The sequence below is a fragment of the Carettochelys insculpta genome, chromosome 3 (assembly GCF_033958435.1).
Source record: "Carettochelys insculpta isolate YL-2023 chromosome 3, ASM3395843v1, whole genome shotgun sequence".
In the NCBI taxonomy this organism is placed as follows: domain Eukaryota; kingdom Metazoa; phylum Chordata; order Testudines; family Carettochelyidae; genus Carettochelys; species Carettochelys insculpta.
This window is the reverse complement of record NC_134139.1, coordinates 50,549,590-50,568,661: the sequence shown is the minus strand read 5'-3', so window position 1 is coordinate 50,568,661 and position 19,072 is coordinate 50,549,590. Positions and strand designations below refer to the sequence as shown.

General features: G+C 40.0%; 1 protein-coding gene across 3 annotated transcripts in view; it reads left to right on the top strand.

Annotated features, from left to right (window-relative positions):
* Nucleotides 1–19,072, top strand: part of RBKS (ribokinase) — a 105,767-nt gene that overhangs the window by 55,719 nt on the left and 30,976 nt on the right. For all 3 annotated transcript variants that reach the window (XM_074989812.1, XM_074989813.1, XM_074989815.1), the window contains 2 exons: nt 2,647–2,811; nt 9,819–9,910. In XM_074989812.1, coding sequence (XP_074845913.1) covers nt 2,647–2,811; nt 9,819–9,910 — 257 coding nt within the window. The remainder of the gene's footprint in view (nt 1–2,646; nt 2,812–9,818; nt 9,911–19,072) is intronic.

Genomic DNA, 19,072 nt, shown 5'->3' with positions numbered 1-19,072 from the left:
CTAGATGTGGGTTTCCCCTGATTTATGGCCAAATTCTATCATCCTAGCACTTCCACGCTTACCCAGTCTATGGACTACTCATGGAATGCAGTGCCAGTCACTGTGGGTAAGGATGAGGGAATCTGACCGGTATCTTATCTAAATACAAATAGTCATAAATAGGCTAGCCCACTGATTCATCTGATCTGGCACTGGCTGTTACATGATGCATCAGACAAAGGGTTTTGTTGTATTTTTCTAATAGAGAAAACTTTTTCCCAGACTTATCAGACTTACAGTGGGGAAAATGGGATTTCTTCCTCACCCCAGCGCATGATCAATTTATGCCATGAATTATGAACTATGATTCCCCATATATTTTAGTCTGCATAGTTATAAATATTTTGGTTCTCAGGTTATAGTATTTGACTCAGAGTTCCTTCTGGAGTGCTCAGGGTCCAAAAGTGGCATTTGACCTACATATTAATTGTCCTTTAGTTTAGCATGTACCTTTGCTTTCATATCTTAGGACAGGTTAGAAAAGAGGGAATTGACCATGTTTATATCACCTTTCCCAGTGGCAAATTGAATCTCACCTGATTTTTTTTTTTTTTCTTTTCAAATAATTCCCATCTCTTGTACTTGCTAGTCTGGGAGCTCTTTGGAAAACAAAATTTACTAACATCTAGATTGAACCTTGATTTGGCCATGAACAAGGGTAAGCATGGGATAACTTCCTCCTGGGAGCAGGCCTGTGGAGGAAACTGGGACTAGGGCAAGTCAGAAAGATTAACCTGAATAACTGAAGGTGCAAATTTGAAGTGCGTTACTTAAAGCATATTAATTCCCAGATTGGATATTCACATTCAAAAGTAGAGTGGTCTTCTTTCCTTTTAGATTGGCGAATTAAACTCGCCAGAGTGGACTTGATGACCTCTTGAGGTCCCTTCCAGTTCTATGAGATATGTATACCAGAGTGACAATTGCTTCCCTGATTTTACTCCATGATTGCTACATCCTCTACTTTTTCTGATTTGGGAAGTACGTAACTGGAGCTCTTCAGAGCTTGCAGCTTACAACCCTTTCACACCTGGTCAGCTACTTTAGCCAGTGCGTGGGGGACAGAGGGCAGAGCTATGGCCTTGTCCTCTCGGAGACCCTCTCATTCTTCTCCCTGCCTGAATGTCAAAGAATGTTGGCTACGTTCCACACTGGACCCAACGTTCGGGTTGGCGGAGTCATGTTTCCCCTCTTGGTCCCTTGCTGGGCAGAGTAAAAAGGAGCATGATCTAACCTTGAAACAGTAGTGAGCGACCTGCTGGATTTTCAACAACCCTGTCATCTCCTTTGAAGGATAACAGACAAAAATTTTGTATGAAAACTGTTGAAGCACTAGGTGAGACAGCCATGATGATTGTCCTTTGCTCTGAGCTTAATGGTGTATTATCCCAGAAACTCACTCAATAAAAGGAACTAAAAAAAAAAAACCAAAAAACAAGAAACCTCACCATTTATATACTGAGTAACTCAGTCAATTACAGAATCAGTGGCCTTCGGTGATTTGCAGCCCCTAAAGGAGTCTTCATTGGAGGCGGGTGATAGGAGCAGTAGATCAAGAAGCAACTGGTTCATTTAATTTAATACTTAGGGATGAATAATACACTTAATTAGCAGGCACCCATGCCTAAACGTCTCTCAGTATCTTAACAGGAAAAAAAAACCAAAAAAACCACAACCCTAAAAACAGATTTGCAGTCAAATAAAGGCAGTATGCTTAGGGCTTTTTCTTTTAAACCCCAGTAGCAAGAGCCTGAGTTAATGAACCTCCTTATCCAGTCATATATACTAAACAAAAACCAAAATAAAAAGGACACCACAAAAGGTCTGAACTGTTGCCCTAGTTGTGCTTTACAGCAGATTACCACTGGACGAGCATTTCATCTGCCAGCCCTCATATAGATTGGCTGTCCATCTTTACTTGCTCCCAATACTCTGAAAAGAGTTCTTATAGGTCAGATATTAATTATCTGTTTTAAAAGTGGTGCCATTGGTGCTAGGGCCTGTTGCAGGTTCTCACAGTGCTTGAGAACTCTGACAATATGGAGCATTCCTGATAATTAGAGCAGGTCTGCCTCTCCTCTTGAAATTCACGAGGTGCTCTAATTTTCACAGATCTGAGCCAATAATCAGTGATCCTAAGCTGAAGGGGCAGTTAAAATTCTGAATGCCTTTTGGACATCGTGACTCACTAGATCAATGTGATTATTTCTGCGAAGATAACATCACAGGAAGGCACAGGAGATGTTCAAGACCACATATTGCCAAACTGGTACCATGTAGTGGTTCTTTTAGCCCAAACAGAACATGAAAATCAAACTTGGAAAAAAATCTGTACCCTGGTAAATCCTCAAAATATGCATATAAGCCCTTGTGTTTGGAGTACAGAGTAACATCTTTTACACACAGGTCTTCATGGGTTTTCACTGAAATCTTGGGACAACTAAGTGCACCAACATGCAATCTTCCAAGTTGTTTTGTTTGGGTATTTTTGGTAAAGTGCTATGAAATCCTTATGTGAAAGGCACTGCATAAGGCCAGAGTTGTTTTATTTACTTTAATTTATTGTGGTGAAGTGTGTAATTTTAAAGTGCAGAATCTTCTCTCTAGGACAGAATGTTATTGTCATAGTGGCAGGAGCTAATTTGCTTTTGGATTCTGAAGACCTGAAGAGGGCTGCTGATGCCATTTGCAAGGCCAAAGTGATTATCTGCCAACTAGAAATAACACCTGCTATTTCTCTGGAAGCCCTAAAAATGGCACACTCCAGTGGAGGTAACTTACTTTAAGCAATCATCCATTAGGTTAATGCTTTTAAAATTTTTGTCTTGGTATCTGAAAAAAAAAAAACTTTGTGGTTTCTGCAAACCATTTTAATTTCTGTCACATTAGCCTCTAGGAAAGATGAAACAATTACCAAAGTTTCATGCCACTCTAATACAACCAAAATCAATTTTAAAATATCTCAATGCATTTCATAGCAGACAAACATCCATATAATGGTTCACAGTCTAGCTGGAAGGGAATAACGAGTGGGGCTGTATTGGGGGTCAGTTTGGGAGGCAGTTCTGATCAGTAGTTTCATAAATGATTTAGATAATGGCATCGACAATACACTTACCAAGCTTTCAGAAGATACCAGTTTGGAAGGGGTTGCAAGTGCTTTGGAGGATAGGGTCACAATTGAAAACACCTGGACAAACTGGAGAAATGGTCTGAGGCAAGAAGGATGAAGTGCAATAAGAATAAACGCAAAGTACTGCACTAAGGGCAGAACAGTCAGTTTCACACATACAAAATGGGGACCCCTTAGGAAGAAGTGCTACAGAAGGGGATCTAGGGGTCATAGTGGACCACAATCTGAGTGTGAGTCAAGAGTGTGACACAGTTGTGCCAAAAAAAAAAAAAGGCAAACATGATTCTGGGATGCATTCACAGGCGAAACAATTCTTCCGCTCTACCCTGCACTCATTAGGCCTCCACTGGAGTACTGCGTCCAGTTCTGGGCCCCACATTTTGGCAAAGATGTGAAGAAATTGGAAAGGGCCCAGAGAAGAGCAACTAAAATGATAAAAGGTCTAGAAAGTATGATCTATGAGAGAAGATTAAAAGAATTGCATTTGTTTAGCTTGGAAAAGAGAAGCCTGAGAGGTGACGGAATAGCAACTTTAAAATATCTAAAAGGGTGTTAAAGAGGGAGGGAGAAAAAATATTCTTTTCAACCTCTGAAAACAGGACAAGATACAATGGGCTTAAATTGCAGCAAGGGAGGTATGGGTTGGACATTAGGAAAAGTTTCCTATCATGGTGGTTAATAACCGGAATAAATTGCTTAGGGGAGTTGTAGAATCTCCATCATTGGCTATACAGTATATCTAACAGTGATGATATAGATGTTGCTTGGTCCTGCCATGAGGTCGGGATTTGATGACCTCTTGAGGTCCCTTCCAGTTCTAGTATTCTGTTCTGGTATTCTAATCTTATTTTGCATAAACCTCCCTTATCTAGCTTCCTTGTGCAATGATGTGTTTGCCCATACTGTGTCATGTCTTAGCTAACCAAAATTGTAATGTACTGTGAGTAGGGAGTAGGATCTCTGATCAGTACAAAACAGCAGTTGTTCAGATAAAGTAAATGAAGCTATATTTATATAGAACTTATTCAGTACTAGGCTTTTGTCTCCATTCTTCCAGCATAGTACCATTCAAATCTGTGGTGCTCAATGAGAGTATTACAAATAATAAAATCCCATAAATTCTCTTTGGTAATGTTACTGATTTAGCAACAACTTCATGTGTATTTGGTATGCCACAGAATGCATATGTCACACATCGAAATTACATCTAATTGTTACCATTGCCTTTCAGTGCAGATTATTTTGTGACAGTAGATGTCTACACTGAAGAAGTGTACAGATAAAAGCTGTTATTCTTTTCCTAGAGAATAGAATTTTGTAGCGCTTTAAACTACCCGGGCTTACCCTTAAAAGTGATTTAAACAATACTAGGTGAAGGTTAAGTGATGACCGTGGCTATTAGGCTAGATGAAATTTAAAATTATATTCTCATGTTACCCACTGGGAAAATGCAACTGAAAGGTTACAGTAAATGACTTGGCCAAAGACACACAGTAAGTCAGTGACGGAGCTAGGATTAGAACTCAGCATTTTCTTGCTCCTAGACCCAACCTCATGCCACAAAATCATCATATCTTTAAATTAGAAGGACTTGGGAACTTGATTCTGCACTGCTTGTGCCGTTTGACATCATTTATACCCATTTCAAGGTTGGTTTCAAGTGTTATCATAGGTGTAAGTGAGAGCAGAAATTAGATTCAGTGCCATTTTAAACACATTTTGCATACACTTTGCACTGCTTAGAGCAACTGTGTAAAGTGCAAGATGGGAGAATCTGCTCCTGAAACTTCATCTGTGATAAATTTTTGTGGATATCATTAATAGGATTGTGCACATTGGAACAAAATCCCACATAATAGTATCATTAATTCAAATTTATTTTGATACAAATACGAATTAAGAGTTTGTTTGTGACTCCTTTCCACCAAAAAACTTGATTTATAAAAAACAGAAAATTTTTATGAGACCAGGTGCTTTCCAAATTGCAGTTTAACATCTCTTTTTTGATAGTCCAGTAAGATTCCCTACAGTTTCTTAAACTGAATCCATTTCTACCCATGGCCAATCAGAGTTGAGGCCATTTGATCTTGGCCTTAATCTCAAAGTGTGCTTCAAAGTTAGCTTTTTCGTCTATAATTACTGCATTTACATAGGAAAAGGCTACAAAAGCCTTTGTTAAATAAAAAAAAATTCAAATTATGTCTCACACTTTTTGGTGCCTAATTTTTTTTTTCATGTGTCATTATTTTTTGGTTTTTATTATAGATAAGGGCTTCAAAACCTGGGAGTGGCCCAGGTTTCTCTCGACCTCTGAGAGGGCTTGTGTCTATCCACTGCAGCCTATCTGCTTAGCCCATTTTGATTGCTGCTCTGGGACAACTATCAGATAACTCCCTTTAAGCCATTAGGGAAGGGGCAGGATATTCTCCCAACAGAATCACCTCTTTGTGTGATTGCAAAATATTTTCAAAGGAACATTTTGAAATACCCCTTATTCCCAGAATGTCACCTACCTTAAAATTGTGAACTCTGAAGGGGAATATTTTTCTGATTTCTAAATCAGAGTACATTTGGGAAATTAAACAGTGGCTGTTAATTACACATTACCCTCTTAGTGCTATTGAGCAAGCTAGAAAACTGAATTCATGTTAACTGCCAAACACCATTCCCAACAACGTGCTGACATCATGGATGATAAGTTAAGAAGCCAGAGCCATGCTGCTCGTTCTTTATTGCAAGGGAAAACAAAAGCTCATAGAGGAGGAGGGGAAAAATCCATTTGAACAAATACAAAAGGACAAAAGTCTCATGGGCAGATGTTTTTCCCTGAGACCTTGAATTTAAACCTTGACAGTTTTATGATTGTAATTATTTATAATGTTTCTGTCAAACAGGTTCCTTTGCTTTGAAATAAATGTACAGACCAGAACCAACATGCATAATTTCATCAATTTTGCTGCAGCAGCTTTTTAGCATGCCAGTCACCTGCTATATTGTCATAACAGGCTAGGCATGGGGCAGTCTGAACATTCAGTCCACAAAATATATACTTCTAAATATTTTAACCGTGATAAATAAAGGGGCGGGAGGAGGACAATGTCTCTTTTTAGGTTATTTAAACATTAGCTTTTTTCCATTTTTTTTTCGTGCAGATAAATTTTATTTTTTATCATCCTTGGAAGACCTCTATTGTATAGGGAATACCTACAATACCTGAGAAATGGGATTTTTAAAACTTTCATTGATTCCACTATATCTAAATGGTCAATGTAATTTAATGGGGTCTTGACTAAACCATTTTATTTCTCTCGACCTCCTTAGGCTAAGAGATGAATCTCTGACAAAGAGGAAATGGAGCGTTTAAGTGTTACATGTATGCAGTGTAGACATAGCCCTAGCAGCCTTAGGCTGTACAATGTGTGAACAAAAGACAGGAGCAGCCTTTGGAGTGTGTAGTTCCGAATCATCTGGAATTATTGAGCAATCAAACCTTCGCTAACGGGTGGGCCAGTCTCTGCCACAGATGATATGCTGCCCATCTTCGAATGCTCTGTACAGTTAATGCTAAGGAAATATTTTACTTTGTAACACCGTGAAATCTTAAACCCATTCTGGCTGTCAGTTGTTTCTTTCAGTTTCGCCTGCAGCGCCCTCATTTATAATGCAATGCTACTTGTTAGGAAGTATACTAGACTATTTTTGTTGAACAGATGCACATCCAGATGCTTTGTATCTCTGCTTTGAATTTTGTGCTTTTTTGGTTTTTAATTAGAAGGAATAAGAAAAGGGGAGTGAGGATGGATGGAGGCCTATGAGCCCTCTGTTTCCATTCAGTGACTCTCACTTGTATTGGTTTTGCAGAGTACATATGAAAAATGGTGTTTTCCCAATATCTCTGGTTGTTAAAGATTCCATGACATTCTGTAGAAGAGCAGAGATGTTAGCCTCTGATCTGTCCTAGTGAGACTCCAGCTTAAATAATGATATTCAATATGCATAATTTCCCCTGGAAGTTTGACTTGAATCCTGTATTCCTCCTTTTTACTGCTGTACACTGATGTTGTGTGCTGTTAAACTTCTGCCATGTCCTGTCCTAAATATGGCTCCATTTCAGCAGGTAGTGCAGCTCTTCTGGTGTTTTGAGAAGTTTGTGAGGATCCCAAAGTGCCTTGAAGATGATAGACAGTATAAAATGGAAATTAATAATACCCAGACCATTTATGCTGTGTTGAAGGAGAATTGTGATGCAGTTCTCCAGATGGAAATATACTATAGTTTGGTCTACTAGCACAAGCTATTAGTAAGGTTGCATGATACTTCCTGTTACAAAATCCAGTTTTCATTACTTACAACTTTGTCAGATTTTAATCTGTGTAAGGTGTCTGCCTCCAGCTGAACTTTTTGGGAAGATTTCTGACAAATTGCTTCAGGCATTTCCAAGAATGAAGCTCGGGGAAAACATAGTGTTTTCTCATGTTAAGAAGTTTGGGCAATTGTGTCTTTCAGAAGTTCCGATAACTCTGTTCTTTGGATCAGAGACTAGAAATTTGGCAGAGAGGTAGACACTGTGTTCAGGATGTTCCTTTGGGGGGAAAAAATAGTTTACACACACTTAGTAAAGACTTGCTAGAGCTTCGCAGTGAGATTTCCCAAAATTCCATCCACATTGATCATGCTTCAGGTGTGGGGTTGTGGGACTTTCTTTATAATTCCTGTTCCCAGATGTTCCAGGCCAGGGCTGGGCAAGCACACTGGGACTGAGTGGCTAGGGGACTAGTGAAGATTGGGAGTGGTAGGAGAAAGATTAGGACAAGAAGTTTAGAGGGCTGAGACTTGAAATGGGTGGATAAAGAGTGTAGGACTGAGATGACAAAGCTGAGGAATGGGGACTGAGACCAGCTGGGTGAGAAAAATAGGCTTGAAAAGGCGTAGTGCAGAGGAGAAAGGACAGAACTGGGAATAAGAGGGTGAGCTTGCAGGGAATGGACAGAAGAGTCTGTGTTCACTTCCCACCAGAGCCTGGAATGGCACTCCAGATTCCTGAATCTCATTCCTTTGCTGTCAGCAAATACCTGTCAAATGTCCCATTCCCATTTAGTGCCGGTCCACGTGGAAGATATCCACCTACTACTGCCATTAGTTACTCTCTTATCTCTAATGGCAGAGGTCTGTTCAGTGGACTCAAAAGTTCCAGTGCTGCTGAAGATCTGCGTAAGTACATCAGTATGATGCCAGATGATGGAATTTCTATTTTGATTCTGATTTTGAGTTTTTAAAAAAACACTAGGAAATTATGTACAACAACACAATGTTGACGGAAGATTATTAAGATGGCAAAGACAAGCACTCATTAAGGAAATACTATGGAAAAATGTGAAGTCAGGTAATTAGACCATATCATAATTTAGATGCACAAGGGAGCTGAATTAAAGCTAAATAGACAAGTCTAACTCTAACATTTCGTAGCCTCGAGACTTTTGCGTGCTTGATCTTACAACTTCAGTAACGTACTTGTCATGTCATTTTTTGTATGTGACAGTGTTTTCAAATGATAAGAAGATCAAGAGGAATTTTGAAAGTGAAGAGTAGTGACTCGCCAAAATTTTCAAATCTGAATGTCTAAAGTTCAGCTTCTACATTTATATTTATTCATATTCCTGAAGATTCTGCTCACCTGAAGCTTTCATTCAAATAAATAGGATTCGTAAGTGTTATTGTGTCTGAAATTCAGGCTTCTTATGCCCACGTGCTTAAGATAGATTTAAAACCCAGACTTCAAAGTTTGAAAAATTTTGCCACTGAGTATAAGTAAAATTTCTAATATAAGAGGTTATATTTTCTATGGAAGAAGGAAGGATCTTAAGTCTGAGGAACAGATATACTAACCTGGAGATGGGCAGAGCAAGAAATCCATAGGCTTCTGTGGTACTGTGCAGAAGTCACTTACGCTGTGCTGATAGGACAAACCTTTTCTAGTGTAGGCTAGGCCTACGTAAGTAAGTTTAAAGACAAGTCACTAGTAGATGTTAGCTAATACACTTTGACAGGTTTTAACCAAGATAACATTTCCATCAACTACTAGACTAGTTTTGAAATGTTAGCTAATACCTCCTAATACTTTTAGATTGTAGTCTAGCTAGACAAAGCCTTCATGACTGTGTCTGAGCTTCCTCACATGTAAAATGAATATTACAATGTTACCTTCCTCCCAGGGAGTTCTGGCGCTAAATCGGTGTTTTTAAACCTCATTAAAATATTCCTAAGGAAGTCACTCCACAAATGAAATTATTTATATTAGATATCTCAATTTAGATTATTTTAGTTTAAAAAAAATCCTATGACTACAGCTTGAATCATGTCAGTTTCTCTCCTCTAGTTTCCCTCTAAAAGCTGATGAATGTATACCAATGTGGGGGAGTGTATATATTTTTCTGTACCACAGTTAACAAAGGTTCTATGTAAAATGAGAAAATATGGTTTTCTGGGTTTTGTATGTGTTTTAAGTAGTTTGAATATCTGTAGGGAAAAGCTGAGGAGCTGAAATGCATTTGTCCCATGAGGGAATTTGGGCTTCCAGGTAGTCGTGTTGTAAATGTATCATGCAAAAACGCCATTGACTTAAACAACTTTTTCCATTCCGTTGCAGTGAAGACCTTATTTAATGCTGCTCCAGGTCTTGTTGACCTAGATCCACAATTTTACACCCATTCCGACATCTTCTGCTGCAATGAAAATGAGGTAATGGCCAGTTGTCGTGTTAGAGAACAGTGATGTTGTCAGTGAAATTTAAAAGGGGACTCCATCCCCAGCAACACATCATATGGAGAATCAAGCCATGTTCCTGAGCCTTCTCTCTCAAACCCCGAGGAGGCAGCAGGCTTGGCCTCTAGGCCGATGAGGAAGGAGAAATACTTTTCTTCGCTGTTGAATGACCCTTTGTAAATAGCACCTGAAGTAGAATTAATAGGTTCCGAAGAGAGAGATAAGACCAGCCCTTCTTGACTGTAAGTTGGGTTACCAAGCAGGGAGAGGATGAATGGATGGGAGATCTGTAATTGACACACTCTATAATGTATTTTCTTCTGAATGGTATATATTATAATTGATCCTTACTCCCAGTCCTGTCTTCCCTCTGCAACAATAATGAGAATGTCATTAGATTGTCAAGAACATTGTGGTGCCCTTAACCTTCCTTAACCAAGTTTGCGTCTTACTGAAGAGGAATTTTCACAACAGTTTGGAAAGAGAGGCTGCTGAACTCTCTTTTATATTCAAATTTGACACATTAACACATGGTATGAACCAGGATGGGAATTTTCTAGGTTATGATAGGGGTTCTTATGCATATTTGGCTTTATCTAATTCTTGACCTCCCCCCACTTCTGCCCCTCTACTCTCTGATTTGCTCACCTTGATAATAGTTTTCTGATTTGTCAACCTTGATTACTATTTTTGGTTCACTGTGCCTTAAATATTGAGGCTGGTCTGGTTTGGCTATGATCTGAAGAAATGGGTCTGTCCCACAAAAGCTCATCACCTAATAAATTATTTTGTTAGTCTTTAAAGTGCTACTGGACTGCTTTTTTGTTTTTCTTGCCAGAGATGGTGTGCACATGCTGCAACTGAGCGAATACAGGCAGCTTTGTATGTTCCTACTTGATAGTTACCTTTTCAGTGTACCTAGCAGAGACCTTTGTGGATAGCTCTTGTCACTGACCAGCAGAGGAGCCCTCCATTTCTCCACTTTATCATTTTCCACAGTTTTCTCTCTCTCATCCACATCTTCTTTCCCTGCCATCATCAGGATAATATGCAAAAACAAGAAATTGCATCACAGGCAACAAGTTGGCATCAGTGTCACACAAGGCCCTTGTTTGAGTTTGCTGCATATTATTGTTGCTGTTGCCATGGTTTTTCTCCCTTACTTATCACAAATGTGTTAAGAGCAACCAGCAGGTAAAAAAATATGGTTGTAAGAGATCCCTGGTGCACATGAGATATCTTAGGGGAAACCATTACTCAGCTTGCTGTGGGATCACCATCTCAACATCCCTTGGCTGTAGATTGCACATTGAGACAGCCTATTCTGAAATTCCTGCTAAAACCAGTGCCAAGCTGGCTCATGAACCATGCCAGATTAAGGCATAAACTAACTAAGATACAGTTTAGGGCCTCTCAATATGAGGGCCTCTAAAAAAGAAAAACTGACTCCATTTCAAATTTTATCAAAATTGGTTGATAAATAAAGGAGATATGGGGAAAAGAAGTTTCTCACTAGACATTTTAATTCAAATATGACAAAAATATACACATCTGGTTACACAAATATCCTTACCCTACTCTTACTGGCAGACAGGAGGCCACGAATGAGAAAAAACAATAATTGAACTTGTAACATTAGGATTTCTGTGAGTAAGTCTACCATTAGTCTAAGGCAGTGTTTTTTTGGCCAGCTGCTACTGGCAAAATTCTGATTGTACCTCCATAGCTTATTTAAATAAATAAATAATCTCACTGCCGATACAATCAGGAACATGTGAGGTCAGAGATGCAATGCCGTGAAGCTATCCTGCGAAGCTTATGCTTGTATGGGACTTGTCCTAGGAGTGATGTCATGCATAGGTTCCCCCATGGCTGGTAATAGGCAGAAGGTTTCCATCTTTTATTCACTGTGCTCAATCATATAGTGCTTTCCCTTGTGTTCTTCTTTGTTTTCTGAAGTGTTAGTGTGCTTTTCTTTTGACCTGTACAGATGTATATTTTAGTGCTCGCGCTGCTTTCCACATCATGTGCTATCCATGCTTCACATGATTGAAGGATAGACATCGATATCTGCTGATCCAAAGGGCTCTACTCTCAAGAGACACTGGACAACAGAGAGGTGCATGGTCCTGTCACTCCTGGGAGCCAGTGCCCTGTGTTGGCAGCTCCTGTCAGCTGTGTGGCTGTACAGCCCCCCTACCACCTCATCTCCTGTCTGGGGTCTCACATCCCTGCTGGGGGCGGTACAGCTACATGGCTGGCAGGAGTTGCCAGCGTGGGGCACTGGCAAGCAGAAACTACGGGACCATGCTACTCTCAGTTGGCCACGGTGTCACTTGTGAACAGAGCTCTGCAGATCAGAGGATGCCGCTATCTATCAGTGGATAACCACATCCATCGATAGATAATTGTATTCCACACAGGACTCTAGTAATCATCTTATGGGCTTAGTGGATCTTGAGGAGGACAAATTTGTGCACACTTCCCTTTGCTGGTTTTGGCAACCTGCACTGTATTTTTTTAGTATGGCAAAAGGAAAATTCCCATAATTCAGTTTCATAGCAAAAATTAAATTGGAGTAAACATTTGTAACGATGGCTGTGTCTAGACTAGCCCCCAACTTTGAAGGGGGCATGGTAATTAGGGTGTTGGGAGATTACTAATGCAGTGCTGTGGTGCATATGCAGCACTTCATTAGGGTAAATCTCCCCCGTGGCAACTTCAAAGTGACGGCTTGTGTGTAGCCGCAGGTCAGCCGTGGGTACTTTGAAGTCCCTTTACTCCTCAATTTTGACCCGTGGCTACGCACAAGCTGTCACTTCCAAGTTTAACACTTTTTTGTTTTGATAATGATTTTATGTTTATATGGGCTGTGTCCTTTCTTTGAAAATAATAAATTCATTATTTATGGTATGAGGCCTCTTACACTTGACATATTTTAAGGCCTCAGAATGTCATGATCCAGGTGAGCCCTTAAGACATTAATGCACAAGTCTATTAGAGTTTCAGGGACTCTCAGTGACAGCCAATAATGCCCATTTTGATGTGGGTCTGTTAAGTTGCCAGCCTCACAGCATTTAAGCACCTGCAATGTATTCATCTCTTCCAGTCATTGCAGCTCATCAAGAGTCCAGGGGCTGATTTTCCGGCTCAACTGGCAGTGACATCTCTTATGGCTCAGACATATCTAACAGCCATCACAACTCAGGTACATGAGGTAATGATGGAGGATGTTCAGAGCCAGCCTCTAATCATTACTTCCCAGGTGATTTGCAAGGCAGACATTTGGCGTTCTCTGAAAGCGTTATTGCCTGGCTGTCCCTTAGGCCATAAATGCTTACGGGACTATTTCTGGGCTAAGAGCAGCCCAGCTCTCCCACCTCTCTAGTTCACCTCAATGTTTTGGGGGTTTTTTTCATGTTGTCCTGTTTACTTTTTTTGCCTGTGGGCTTTCATCCCCTATTTGTTAAATACAAAACCTTGTTTCTTTTATTACTGCCTGTCCCTGATATTTTTTTCTCACTGCTGCTTCCAACACAAATGTTGCTGTTTCCCCTATGTGACAATTTATTGCTACAATGTCAGCTTTCATAGAGACACCCTTGAGATTTTTAGTGTGCTATCCTAGGGGTATGCTATTACCACCACTTTGAGAAAAGAAAATTGCTTCCTTTCTGAGAAGAAGAGATACAGGTGTATAATTATAATAGATTCCTCCCCAACACACACTGACTGCAGAGTTGTGGGTTCAGTTTGCATTCTTTATTCTTCTTACTGTTTGCTTCAAAAAGGAACAGTTGGAGACAGAAGGGATCACACTCTCCCCTCATCAAGCACAGGCACACAACTTCTGTTTGTCATGACATTTATTCATTTGAAAATGTATGGAAGTTCCTGCCTGTGACATTCTAAATTGCAGGTCCAAGAGTGATGCCTTGTTAATGCATTTTCTGAGAATGAGAATTACAGGTATATAGTTTTCATTGTAACGTAATAGTTATAACAGTAACCTTTTGCACTTTACAATGAAATCCATTCCCTTACCAGAAGTATACTAATCATCTGTATCTTCCTTCATCCCATTCATGCATGCTGAGTTGCCATAGTTAGAATGCTTTTCAGGGTGAGCATCTATCAAAGATTTCTTCTTTTGTTAAGAAAACAGAAGCAGTTGAAGCATTTGTTTTTCTTGTGTCAGAAATTTGAAGGTGTTTGTGACAGAGCGCATGGCCCCACCCTGGTACTGAGGGAGTTAATCCTGCTCTTTGGGGTGAGGCGGCCCTGCTCCTACAGCCCTGCTGGACATGCGCCAGCTGGGAACCAGATATAAAATGAAACAGATCAACTTATTCAGGGTGGATGGCTGGAGAGGAAGGAGCTGTGGTGGAGGCTCCTGCCGAAGAACTGCTGATACTCTGGCTGGAAGACCCTGCCTGCTGTCATAGAGAGACTAGGAGAGTCCACTTCACGGAGGAGCCTGGAGGCCCCAAGAACCCACAGATGGCAACCCCAGGACACAGTAGGAAGTGGCCCAGAGAGGGTGAAGGAGTGATACCTCACACCTGACTGAGTCAATATATTCTATGTGGGTTCCCCACTGACCCAATTGCGGGCCATCCCTCTGCAATTAGTGCCTTAAGGTGGGGCTCAAGGGGAGAGGAAGCCACTGTGATTGATTGTGCTCATTGAGCGACAGCCCTAGTAACAAGGGCCTTGGTGATTGACTCAGCTCGGAGGGAAAGGGCTACTGTGAGTGACTCTGTCCCCTAGACTTCACTGCCATGAATGTAAGGGCCACTGTAACTGGCTCTGGCCTTTGAGACATGCTGCTCTAAAGGCAAACCAGGGAAATGGACTTTGGTTGCAAGACCACTGTGAGTGTACGACCATGGGGAGCCTAACGATACCTTCGCCACTCCAGATGGGGATGGGAGGTACCAGCCCTGTGACAGTATTTCTTATTGGTATGCTTTTATTTAGCCATTGTTCTGTATCCGTGTTCCATATATTTCCTGTTTCTTGTTATGACTTCCTTAAATTTCAAATTACTTTAATATATGCATTTGAGGAGTTTGGTAGGTAAATTTATGTACATATATGCCTCCCAGGGCCATCAGTCATGTACAAAAATATTTCATGTAATGGCAGCATATATGAATTACGTATTTCACAGCTTTTGTGTTGTAACTGGGAGCTGGGGGGAGACCACAGTGGTACAAATTATCCCAGTTACACTACTGTAAATTAGTTAGCTGTTTCAGTGGAATTACTCCAGATGTTCACCGGTGAAATTACAAAAAATGTGGCTCAGCAGTTCTTTGCATAAACCTCTGTTTAAAGATAATGCTAATGAGAAATGCTTAGCCTCAGTGCAAATCTCAATTCAGCCCATGCCAGCATAGTATGTATCTGTCTCTTTTTCTTTCTGTACAGAATATACAGTATTGCATGTATTGTGTTACAAGCAAGGGAGCTAGGTTAAAATAATGTTAATCTTGCAAAGCTAAGCACTCAAAAGCTAGAAAATGCCTGAGTGAAGGTGGCCAGTGCAATATTAGTTTGAGTCTCATGTACATATGCATCGTGTTACAGTTTAATGACATGATTACATACTAGTTTTTTTGACAGGACCTTTGCCTCATTCGGCGAAGAGTTCACAACAAAATCATGTCATCATTTGGCAGACTATCCTGCAGAGTCTGGCAACAGCATGATATTTGGCTTCAATCCAAGCCAAAAGTTTATAAAGCAGTTGTTCAGTCCAATTTGTTGTATGAGTGCAAAACCTGGATGTGTGACAGGCACCAAATCAAATGTCTAGATAAGTTCCTTTTACAACATCTGTATTCCATACGCCACATCAAATGAGAAGATAAAGACACTGGAAACAAGGTTCTGAAAGGCAGACAGTACAAAGATTGAAGCAGTGGTCATCAAGATGACATCACAGTTATGATGGGTTAGTCATGTGCTGAGGATGGCTGACACCAAAATGCCAAAGCAGTTGCTGTATGGTGAACTGAAAGGGGTAACTGTACACAAAGCAACCAGAAGAAACACTTGAAGGAGACACTGAAGCATAACTTGAACCAGTGCCGCATTGATACTGACAGCTGGGAGTTGTCAGCACCAGACAGATTACACTGGGAAACAGCAGTGATAGAGTCATTTCAAGATTAGTTGCTATATGAACCTTGAGGCACAGAAGATGAGTTGTAAACAGCATCAGATTCCACAGGCATAAACCATAATCCCTTTCTCACTACAGAGCTATAGACACACTCAGCGTGGAAAGGACTGCCACCAGCACATTGTACTTTTTAGCCACAATTGTACTCACAAGAGACAATGCCATCATCAGTGTTATCTTTGATCATGAAGGACTACAACGAAATTCTTCAACCATTCTTTTTATCCTCCTCATGTGATACGTGGCACCACAATGCTAGAGATTTGCAATAAATTTGTTATTAAAAAGTACCGTGGCAAAGCAGCTAGTTTTCCCCAGCCCTTGTTAAAAGAAATGGCTGGATCATTTTAGATGAAATTTCTCCAAAGATTCAACCTGAGGCAGACACTGGCATGGAAAATTTCTGCCCAAATGGCTATGGTTTGGCAAAGTTATAAGTAACTTAAATAGTAATTTAAACAAATAATTTGTAAGGAGAAGTATCTGTTAACATTAAATATAGGTGTCAGTACAAATTCCATCTTTTATCTAGCAACAACAGTTTACTATATTGGAATCCACATCCTGCAAGCACCGGCTACAGACACTTGCTAGCCACTGCTTCCCACAGTTCTTGTTGACGAGGAACGGTGAACTTCAGCCAATGGGAGCTGCAGGCAGGTGTGCCGCTGCAGCTGTGGACACAAACTAAATAATCTGTCTGGTAGCCTGCCAGCAGCTCACCCCAGTGAAATGCAGGCAGCCCGTGGGCCACAAGTTGCCCATCGCTGTTCTATTGTTTACCTTTTTGTGCCAAACCTATGTGTAGCCAGTAAGATTTCACACCTGAATGCTTGTCATTCATTAAACACTAGCTATTAATGTTTATGGGTGCAGGATATGGTATAAAAGCACATCTTGTCCTTATGGATTTATCTGCTGGAAAGAAGTAAACAAAGTATTATGCTATCAGTGGAGCATGTACCATTAGTTCTTCTAGAAAGTGTTTTCACAAGATGTCCTTTTTTACTCTTGCTTCATACATATATATTTATATATACATATTTTTTTATATATATATATATATATATATATCTGACAGCTGTTTCTATGTGTTTTATAGACAAAATACTCAAACCTTGCAAGGTTATCAGTTCTTTCTTTGCTTAGCTTGTATTTTAGTTTTTTTTTTTTCTTCTTCTTTTCCCAGAAAGATCAAGCTTGTTGAAACTGGTTTGATAATTCTCTGTACACCAGATGTAACATAGCTTAATCCCTGAGGTTTTGGCAGGAATGTGCTAGCTCTCCATTCTCCTAATTCTTCTAATGAAAGAAATGCAGAATAAATGTATCAAGTTTCATCTTAAGAAAAAGAAGAGAGCCCTTTTCTAACATTTCATCTTTTTAAATTTGCAGGAGATTGACCCGTACAAGTTGACTTCCTCAAGGCAAATGACGGTGTCTTTCTTATATGTTAGTACAATGCATAAGACAGTGAGGCTCCAGCTTCTAGGTACATATAAAAGTAGAAACAATCACACATGAGCTATTTGCATTTACTGCTGTCTAGCCTTGAAAGTTAGTTAATAATATATCCCACCATCTGAGATTCAAGTATGATCCTAAATATACTTCAAGGGTCATCTGGTTTTGCAGACAGGATATTGAAAAGCTCTTCAGAAGAAGAAAAGTCGATTTAAATGTTGGGGCAAAGAACTGACTTATGACTCATGAGCTGAAATCCCAGCTCTGCCACTGACTTGTGCTGTTTTGGGTGAATCTCTTAATCATTCTGGCCCTTGCTTTCCCCATCTATGAAATAAGTAGAATAATAATGGCTTAGTTGTCAGAGGTGGAGCAAAGATTAATTAGATAATATTAGTTAACTAATATTAATTAGTTAATATTTGTGGAACACTGTGAAATGCCTGGGCAAAAAGCTCTACAGTACAAGTGTTGTTATCTGGCATCCCCAGGGAACTGGAGATGCTGAATAATAAAATGTGCCGGTTATTTGAGCTGGCCCAGCCCTGCTCTGCCTCTACCTACCCACCCCGGCCAAGACACTGAACCCACAGCAGCCAGCCCCAGCCAGGACGCTGGCCCCATGGCTGCCAGCCCAAGCCAGGCATGCCAGTTAACCAAATGTGCTGGTTATCCAAGTGCTGGATAACTGGGCTTTTACTGTATATAAATATAAAATAACAGCAGTTTGCTTAAGAGAGAGACCTACCATATATTGAGATTATGGCAATATAGCTGTCATTGATTGGAAATCAAAATAGTGCTTCATAATATGGAGCTTTATTCAAGAGGGAGACATTTTACCAAGTGACAGACAACAGCTATTATATCAGATACAACAACGCAACAATCTGGCCCACATACCCTTCTGAGCTTCGCATGATCTGGCATTTGCTGAGTTAATATATTGGGAAATTACTGTTGCTGCATTTCTTATAGAGGATGTAGGCATTTCACAATATCGTTATGTTTGAATTCCGACCTCATTCTAAGCCCATGTTATCAGTTGTTTATAACTTTTGGAATGGCACTTTTCCATATTTAGTCTTTCAATGAAAGATGTGATTCTTTGGACAGTGTTGCAAGTACAGAAGGGAGAAAGAGTTTTAAGTGAAAGCCTGTGGGCCTTTTAAAATTATTCTACCATGAGAAGTGTTTTTCTCCCATATATTCTGATTAGAAACTTGAAACTACTAATTTGAAACAACTAAAAGCTACAAACAACTATCTTAACTTGTGGTCTGATTTTTACAATCCATTATTCACACGTAGACTCAGTGACTTCAGTTGAATTACTCATCTGTTAGAATTCACACAGTCAAAACTTTGTGATGTAGTTCTCAGTACAATTAAAGCCTCAAGTCAAGTGCGAAACCAATATTTTGACCTGGGACAATCTTAAGAACTGCACATCAGATCCTTAGCTGGTGTAACTCCACACAGTT